This window comes from Limulus polyphemus, unplaced genomic scaffold, assembly GCF_000517525.1.
Source record: "Limulus polyphemus unplaced genomic scaffold, Limulus_polyphemus-2.1.2 Scaffold2378, whole genome shotgun sequence".
Classification (NCBI taxonomy): Eukaryota; Metazoa; Arthropoda; class Merostomata; order Xiphosura; family Limulidae; genus Limulus; species Limulus polyphemus.
This window is the reverse complement of record NW_013667988.1, coordinates 106,455-116,728: the sequence shown is the minus strand read 5'-3', so window position 1 is coordinate 116,728 and position 10,274 is coordinate 106,455. Positions and strand designations below refer to the sequence as shown.

The following is a 10,274-nucleotide window of genomic DNA, read 5'->3' as shown; positions in this document are numbered from 1 at the left end:
TCCTTCATTAACCATACTTCTTCAGACAGATATCATTCTCCGGTTTAATAACTGGTCCTTGATCAACCATACTTCATTAGACAGGTTATATTCCCAGGTCTACAATTAGTCCTTCATTAACCATACTTCATCAGACAGATATCATTCTCCGGTTTAATAACTGGTCCTTGATCAACCATACTTCATTAGACAGGTTATATTCTCAGGTCTACAATTAGTCCTTCATTAACCATACTTCATCAGACAGATATCATTCTCCGGTTTAATAACTAGTCCTTGATCAACCATACTTCATTAGACAGGTTATATTCTCAGGTCTATAGTTAGTCCTTTATCAACCATACTTCATTAGACAGGTTATATTCTCAGGTCTATAGTTAGTCCTTTATCAACCATATTTCATCAGATAGATTATATTCCTAGGTTTGTAACTAGTCCTTGATCAACCATACTTCATCAGACAGGTTATATTCTCAAGTTTATAACTAGTCCTTGATCAACCATACTTCATCAGACAAGTTATATTCTCAGGTTTGTAATTAGTCCTTGATCAACCGTGTTTTGTCATATGATACCTATGTGACCATGTGAGGCAATTTAATAAGTAAAACCCTCATAACAACAAAACTTTCCAAGTCAAAGACTTCAGACTATACCTAATACATTTATAACAGTATTTTCAAAACTTTAGTGTTTTGTTATTAATTAAACTTATTACAAAAGATTACTGAGCTTACAAATTATACCTAATTAATTTTAGAAATGGGCAGTTATTGCTGTCTGAGTAATCAATAGCTCCATTAATCGATTAGGTGTCCACAAGCAAAAAAAACAATAACAAAAAACGAGTGATGACAGGTGCTGCCACACAGTTGCCTTCCCTCTAGTTAGCAGTTCAACAACAACAAAAAGTTGGTGTTGGGTACTGCCACACAGTTGTATTCTTTCTAGTCAGCAGTTCAACAACTACAATTAATCAGAGATGAGTGCTGCCACACAGTTGCATTCTTTCTAGTCAGCAGTTCAACAACTACAATTAAGTCAGAGATGAGTGCTGCCACACAGTTGCATTCTTTCTAGTCAGCAACTCAAAATCAGTAATAGTGGCAAATCAGCCTTAGTAGGCTTTGCAACAACAAAGACAGGGTAAGAAAGTTTGGAAGTAACATTTAAATTAATCAAAAGTAGTAATAACTGGAAACCTTAATTTCATTTTGTTGATTATATTCATGACAATTAATATAATCAGAATGTTGCTTAATCCATCGTTGAAATAATCAGAAACAGTAATAACTGGAAACACTAATTAATCGACTGTTGGAAATATCAAAAACAGTAATAACTGGAAACACTAATTAATCGACTGTTGGAAATATCAGAAACAGTAATAACTGGAAACACTAATTAATCGACTGTTGGAAATATCAGAAACAGTAATAACTGGAAACACTAATTAATCAACTGTTGGAAATATCAGAAACAGTATAACTGGAAACACTAATTAATCGACTGTTGGAAATATCAGAAACAGTAATAACTGGAAACACTAATTAATCGACTGTTGGAAATATCAGAAACAGTAATAACTGGAAACACTAATTGATTAATCAATTAATTTAGGTGAAACAATTCAGTGTGATCACTTCTCACACGTTATCAATTACATTGATTAATGGACTGAATTGCCCAGCTCTAATTCATTTATAAGCACTAACTTCAATAACTCCATGCTTTTTTATTAAACAACCTTAACACAATAATGGATAATTTTACATGTCTAAATTGTTCAAGTTATCTGTACTTACCTGTTTGTGTTACAATACAATAGCTAGATGATGAGCTGGGGCCCATAGCACCTTTTTAGATGTCCCTGGAATGGTTAAGACAAACAAAGCTCAAAAGTGGTAATTAACATACTTAGTAAATATTTTAAATATCAAAAGCTGACAAAAATTCATTTCAACAAACACAACTAATATTGCTACATTCAATAAAATGACATTTTAAACTTGATGATTAGACAATCATAATAATGCAACATAGCAAAACAAAAAATGTTTAATATATCAATAAAGCATTACATATTTTAATAGTGTTTAACTTTTTGAAGTCACAAACATTAGACCCTATGCATAGAAAAAATCGATAAAGTTTATACTTTTATATTTGTTTCATAACCAGATATAAAGAACAGTTAAATATGTGAATCAAACCCGTAGAATTTTCATTACTGTTTTTAACTTTACATGGACTTCATATCGTCAGAGAAGTAACTCACTGCAGCTGTCAACATAATCCAGAAGAGTAGAATTGATAAACATAAGTGGGACTTATCGACTAAATATAATTGAGGTGAGTAGAACTGAGAAACAAAACATGGACTAATTGAATAAGTATAGTACATATAATACAGAAGAGTCAAACTGATAAACAGAACATGGACCTATGTACTAAATACAGTCAACATAATCCAGTAGAGTAGAATTGATAAACTTAGCACGAACCTATCCATTAACTATAGACAGCATAATCAAGGAGAGTGGAATTGATAAACTTAGCATGAACCTATTCATTAAATATAGTCAACATAATCCAGTAGAGTAGAATTGATAAACTTAGCACGAACCTATCCATTAACTATAGTCAACATAATCAAGGAGAGTGGAATTGATAAACTTAGCATGAACCTATCCATTAACTATAGTCAACATAATCCAGTAGAGTAGAACTGATAAACTTAGCATGAACCTATTCATTAACTATAGTCAACATAATCAAGGAGAGTGGAATTGATAAACTTAGCATGAACCTATCCATTAACTATAGTCAACATAATCAAGGAGAGTGGAATTGATAAACTTAGCATGAACCTATTTACTAAATACAGTCAACATAATCCAGTAGAGTAGAATTGATAAACTTAGCACGAACCTATCCATTAACTATAGATCAGCATAATCAAGGAGAGTGGAATTGATAAACTTAGCATGAACCTATCCATTAACTATAGTCAACATAATCAAGGAGAGTGGAATTGATAAACTTAGCATGAACCTATTTACTAAATACAGTCAACATAATCCAGTAGAGTAGAATTGATAAACTTAGCATGAACCTATCCATTAACTATAGTCAACATAATCAAGGAGAGTGGAATTGATAAACTTAGCATGAACCTATTCATTAACTATAGTCAACATAATCAAGGAGAGTGGAACTGATAAACTTAGCATGAACCTATTCATTAAATATAGTCAACATAATCAAGGAGAGTGGAATTGATAAACTTAGCATGAACCTATTCATTAACTATAGTCAACATAATCCAGGAGAATAGAATTGATAAAAATAACTTGAACTTATCTACTAAACTTGTAGAATCATAATACTGAATCCAACTGAATATGAACCTATCTACTAAACTCATAAAATCATACAACTGAAGTTAACTGAATATGGACCTATCTACTAAACTATTAGAATCATAATAATGAAGTCAATTTAATACAGACCTATCTACTAAACTCATAAAATCATACAACTGAAGTCAACTGAATATGGACCTATCTACTAAACTATTAGAATCATAATAATGAAGTCAATTTAATACAGACCTATCTACTAAACTCATAAAATCATACAACTGAAGTCAACTGAATATGGACCTATCTACTAAACTTGTAGAATATAACTTAACTTTTTCCAAACAGGATTGGCAGATGATTGTATTATAGTAAAGACACTCTGGGCCATCTGCTGAGTCCACCACAGAGAAACAAATTCCAGATTTTAGCATTATAAGTCCATACACTTACCAACGTCCCACAGGGGCATAAACCGATCTTTTAATCCAAAAGTAACCATCAGAGATTCCATAATTGAACTTTAAATATGGAATGTGTATTTTAATGAAATTTGGGAAGTTTTCAGTAATTATTGCAAGTATTTTGTACACAAAACATCAGATGTTTTAATTAACTAGTTTTCCTAAAAATTTTCTGTGAATATATGGAGCCGTAGTGTTGACTACTATGAGTACAAAGAAATTTTCTTGTTAAGATTAAAAAATACTTTTCTTGATGTGAAAATTTTCAAATTTCCTTTGCATAATCTCTAAAACCTACTTAATAAATATGAAACTTTTTTTTTTTCAGTAAATCTGTTATATTCTCTACTCTAACTATATGCACTCTGTAACCACTGTAAAACAAATATGAAAGTTACCTTTTTATCTTTCTAGAATGACTGCAAATTGGAACAAATTGTATATCTTAGATAGCTTAAAGCTCCTAATGGTATACATCTGTTTATACTTAATTGTATTATTTTATTTATTTTTATACTAATAATCCTGCCACACAAATTGACAATCACTTGGCAAACACATATATCATGTTACGATGTTGAGCTGTTTGCAAGCATACTTTATCTTATCTAATCTAACCTTATATAGCCTATTAAGTTTCTAATTGTCACATTTCAGTTACTTTTATAATAATAAATAAAGAATATACCTGAAAAGCAAGAAATATATCACCAACCTGTAAGCCTACTTTTTTATACCAATAATACTAAATAATTTTATTTACTTCAATTATGCACCTAAGAACATAGTATAATAACACACACAAAGCAAACAATGTCCTATAGGTAATATAATTTAACTGAATTTTTAGCTATGGTTTAAGGGCCTTTAAATCTTTCCCTAAGTTTGTCTATCTGAACACTGCAAGAGAAACTTTCAAACTGAAGATGAAATAGGCAATACTATGTAAGTAATATAATACATAATGTGATATATTAAAACTTTGCCTTTCTATTGATCATACCTAATATAGTATAAAACGTTTGGAAGAATTATTGGCAATTTGTGACGTGTGTGTTGCATATGTGTCTGTTTTCTAGTTTATGAATCGTAAGGAAATAAGGTTGTAGGCTATAAAAATTTGACTTTGACTTAGTATTATCTATATTATGATGAGTATTTTATGTTACGTTATGTATTTTCAGAGGGGTGGTAAGTAAATAAGAGAAGGAGAAAACGTAGTTAACAAATGTCACAATTCTCATACTAGGGAAGATTGACGATTTTCTTAAATATTTCCTTATAAAATTAAGAAATTAAAACTTATGTAATATTAAAATTTTGTTTATTAACTACACTTTGATGCTAAGTTTATTTGTAAACATTGATAGTAAAATAGTTTCATTAAATGTTGAATGTAACTAAAAATTCATGACATGCACACTTTGACCTACCTATAGAAAGAGTTCATCTGGATCTATCTATTGAATTTGTGAAACCACCAATTGATATATATATATATATATATATAACATCTCTATTACAAGTAATTATCATTAGGCACGGTTGTGCTTAGTATGTAAGGATGGAATGGAAAAAAATGGCTGCCGCATTAAATCTATTACTCTATGATGCTTACTACAAGTAACTGCTAAAGTTGAATTATAGCCTTAATTGAGCATCTAACTGCCATTATCAAGTGTTTTACAGCTTGTGAGACCCCCAATATCATGTTGCTAAAATGGAGAACTTGGAACTAGCTAAAGAGCCAAAGTGTTCATCTTTCTTTTCCCACACTAGCCAATGAAGTGTATGAAATTTTCGCAATTGCGTTAGTACAACAGAAAAGCATTTTAAGGGCACTTGGGAACAGGCTATCACTAAGCATGATAGTGCTTCAGATAAGCTAGAAAAAATCATAATTCTAGTGTAAACAATGCCATCATTACCCCTTAGAGTTAGCTTTCTTACAGAAATCTTGTGTTCCTTTAAAAAGCTTAAGTACAGGGTGAAACGGGAATTACTAACCAATAATATATGAACATTAGATGACTGTAAGATGTAGAATACTCAATGCTTTGTACACTATACAATTGGTGTCTTTAGGGAACCAACTCCTATATTATGTATGAAGTGAAGGAGCAAAAAAAAAATCAATACACGTAACACTAAATTTTATTACACACATTCACAGAATACACTAACTTTCAGTCTGGGAAAAAAATCACAAAATAAACGACAAAATTGTGTACAATAATGTAGGGATGGCAGAACCAAAAAGATGCAAACATGAATATAGGGATGATACATCATACATTTTTCATATCTTCTATCCTTACTGTAGGTTCCTCAAAATTGAGTCCCAAGAAGTCAAGATTATGATCAGTGATGATTAATAATCTATTGTAGCCAATTGTATGTTATAATATCAGTATCTGAGGTCTTTCTATAAGTGCAATAAACAAACTAATAAAACTGGTATGATATTAACAATATATATATATATTATCACTGAATTATAAAAATAAAACAAGTATTCACTTATCAACCTACTTCAATGAAATTAAAAAAAAACAAGAGGAGAAACAAGTAATAAAATTTTTTTTTGCAAAAATTAAGTATGATGTAGGAATGGCAATGCCAAAAAGCACAGAAACAAGGTCGGGATGAATACACAAAATCATATAAAAATCACTACATAAGTAGCTAAATCTTTCCAAGAATAACTTTTATCTACAACTAAATGTTGAATTCCCGTCAATTGCATAAATCCAGGTTTGAATAAATGCATTTAAATTAAATGGCTAATAACAGTGGCTCATAAACATAAGCTTGTAAGATTGACTCAGTACTTACTGGCTACTTATGTATGGTTTTATGTATGGATTTGTGGATTCATCCCTTCCTTGATTCTGTACTTTTTGGCATGACCATCTCTACATTATACTTAATTTTCACAATTAACAAATATTAATAAGGTACCACCAATTACAGTTCTACAGATTTAAGACCATCAGTCCTAAATTCAAGCACTGGAACACATACCTTGAAATACGGCTTCATTTGTAAGTACGTTAACTGACCGTGCATGAGCATGAGGGATGTACCACTGTTGTTGAAGGTGTTTCACAGCTTGTTGAGCAGGGTTCCATACATGCGACAAGCTAGTTACACATGGGGAATTATCCATAGTTATTTATCATGAAAATAATAACATACTAGGTACAAAAGATCCATTAAATTTAGTTGTAGTGCCTTGAACTTTATGTAGAAAAAATACAACTTTTCCATACATGCGACAAGCTAGTTACACATGGGGAATTATCCATAGTTATTTATCATGAAAATAATAACATACTAGGTACAAAAGATCCATTAAATTTAGTTGTAGTGCCTTGAACTTTATGTAGAAAAAATACAACTTTTGCTTTTAACCAGCATTTCTAAAAGGAATGTTCTTAGGATTGCTCTAGCCTTCTGACATAAATAAATTATATCATTTAACAACCACTAGCTACAAGTCATAGTTGAAATTCCTCACTTATACCAAACAAATGTAACTATAGTACAATCAAACTTTAAAATACAAAGAACTGGTTTAAATCATTTAAAAAAAATAATCCTAATTCACTTCATTATACTGACTTCAATGTAAATGATTCAATGCCAAAATAAAAGTAAACGTTTTTATTTTATCAGTTGGCTGTGACTGAGAAAAATAATTACTTTTAATAATTCTACTCACTTGAATATGATAAACGTCATTAAACCTTTAAAAGATTTAATATTACAAGTTCCTGTTTACAGCTGTATATTATTATATAATACCACATTTTCAAATATTAGTAATTAATTAAAGGGCCAAAAATGGTATTCATTTTACTCACGCTACTTGCTCCCCATCATGGGTTTAAGCAAAGAAATTACTTTATTCATGCTACTGTCTCCTCAGCATGGGTTTCAGCACAAAATATACTTTATGCATAGCATGGATTTCAGCACATAAATTACTTTATTCATGCTACTGTCTCCTCAGCATGGGTTTCAGCACAAAATATACTTTATGCATAGCATGGATTTCAGCACATAAATTACTTCACTCATGCTACTTGCTCTCCAACATGGATTCCAGTACAGAAATTACTTTATTCATGCTACTTGCTCCCTAGCATGGGTTTAAGCAAAGAAATTACTTTATTCATGCTACTTTCTTCTCAGCACAAAAGTTACTTTACTCACCGCATGGGTTTCAGTCCATAAATTACTTTACTCATGCTACTTGCTCTCCAGCATGGGTTTCAACACAGAGTGTACATTACTCATAGCATGGGTTTCACCACAGAATGTACTTTACTCATGGTACTCAGTCTCCAGTATGGGTTTCAGCACAGAAATAATTTACTCATGGTACTCAGTCTCCAGCACAGAATTTACATTACTCATGCTACTTGGTTTCATCTGTAATATGACTCCCCAGATTTTAACCTTTCAGAAGAAATTATGACTGCATTACAGAACCAAGCTTTGTTTGTTTGCTTTTTTAGAGAAAAACCATATTGGGCTATCTGCTGTGTCCACTGTAGGGAATCAAACCCCAGATTTTAGTACTTTAAGCCTGTAAATTTATTGCTGTCCCACCAGGGTACAAAAACTTCAAGCTTTTCATTTTAACTTTGTCATAGAAAAATAATTTTATATTGTGTGAAATACGGGTGGTTTTTTTTTTACTATTAACAATAAATGTTAACATTTTAAGATTATTGTGAAATGTTTTTGAACAAAAATAATGACAAAATCTGTATAGGAATGATACTTGGGATATGCTATATTTATTCATATTTTTGTGAATGAGAGGCAATGCAAGTTTTAAAACTTCATGTAGCCTCCAGCTAAACATCAATGGAACTCTTGTTAGCAACAATTTCTTGAAGATACTACAGCAGTATAGTCTACAAAAATGACTTGAGGTTTTATTGTTAATAGAGACTCACATGTCATTAATCAGACATTCCTTTTTCTAGAAAGTAAAACTACTACTTGAAAAAACAGACTCCATGGTCAAAATCCATACAATCCTTTTTTAGAAGTTAAATAAATAAAATTGACAGATGAAAATGACCAACAAACTCCATGATCAAAACTCAAACAAGTCTTGTTTGGAAATCAAATAAGTAAAAGAGCCAGTTAAAAATGACCAGCATATTCCATAGTCAAAACTTTGGTCCTGTTTACAAAATAAATAAGTAAAACTATGAGATTAAAATGACCAGCAAACTCCATGATTAAAGATCAGACAGTCCTGTTTACTAAGTAAATAAGTGAAACTGCTGGTTTAAAATGACCAACAGACTCTATTGTCAAAAGTGACTGTATGCTTTTTAAGTGACAAAGAAACTGGAAAAACAAATTTCACACACGAGAAGTGTGTCTTGTAAGCTGTCATGACTGTTTCAAATTCTGAAGTCAGGTTAGACAATGAAGGAAACTAGATACCGACTTGTGATCTTGCAAAACCAAATAAGGAACAACGTTCTTGTATACCAATGCAAATTTTAAACAATATACGAGTTTAAAAGAAAGACCTTTGTGTACCAATGCAAATTATGACACAATTATTGATATGTGGGTTCAAAATATAGCAAGTTCTGTGTATTAATGCACATTGTTATAGACTTTTGTGCATCAATACATACTTTGATAGATTTCTGTGTTCTGTACATCAATGCATACTGTGATAGAGTTCTGTGCATCATTACATATTATGGTAAATTTTTGTGCATCAACACATTGTTTTAGATTTATGTGTATCTATGCATACTGTGATAAATTTCTGTGTATCAGTACATACTGTGATAGATTTCTGTGTATCAATATACACTGTGGTAGACTTTACTTGTACCAATGAATACTGTAACCAATGTACAAGCTAATGTGATAAAGAATTTTGTATATTCAGCATTTTCTCAAACGAGTCTAAATATAAAAGTTTTGTAGTTTTGGGAACAAAGAGGGCCTACACTTCAGGTGGCATCATTTTTCCACAGCTGGAATAGAAAATACCAGCTTTCTTATAAAGCTGTATTGAATCCAATAAACTAAAAACACTCAGGGCATGTTATTTAAAATCAATCACTCCTATCTGTGCTTTCCAATGATTTACAACATATGAAAACCTCACCTCTCATACTTGCCAACATCATATGGATCAATCTGTCTGAGCTCTTCAGTATCAATGATACTGTAAGTCCCTGAAGAAAGAAAAATACCAAGTATTACAGCACATTTATCCTATGTAGCTTTAAACTCATAACAGTATACATCTAGTTATACTTAAATTTCATTGTTTTGTTGCCTTTTTGAACCATATCTAATTACCGTATTTTTCGGTGTATAAGACTCACTTTTTTACCCCAAATTTGATGTCAAAATCTGCTTGCGCCCTATACACCGAAGGTATGAATATATATAT

At 31.2% G+C, this 10,274-nt stretch overlaps 1 protein-coding gene across 1 annotated transcript in view; it reads right to left on the bottom strand.

Annotated features, from left to right (window-relative positions):
• Positions 1–10,274, bottom strand: part of LOC106466773 (DDB1- and CUL4-associated factor 15-like) — a 56,851-nt gene that overhangs the window by 1,640 nt on the left and 44,937 nt on the right. The window contains exons 12-14 of the mRNA XM_013927073.2: positions 9,984–10,053; positions 6,851–6,969; positions 1,806–1,870 (exon numbers count right to left, since the gene is read on the bottom strand). Of these exons, the coding sequence (XP_013782527.2) occupies positions 1,815–1,870; positions 6,851–6,969; positions 9,984–10,053 (245 nt within the window). The 3' untranslated portion in view covers positions 1,806–1,814. The remainder of the gene's footprint in view (positions 1–1,805; positions 1,871–6,850; positions 6,970–9,983; positions 10,054–10,274) is intronic.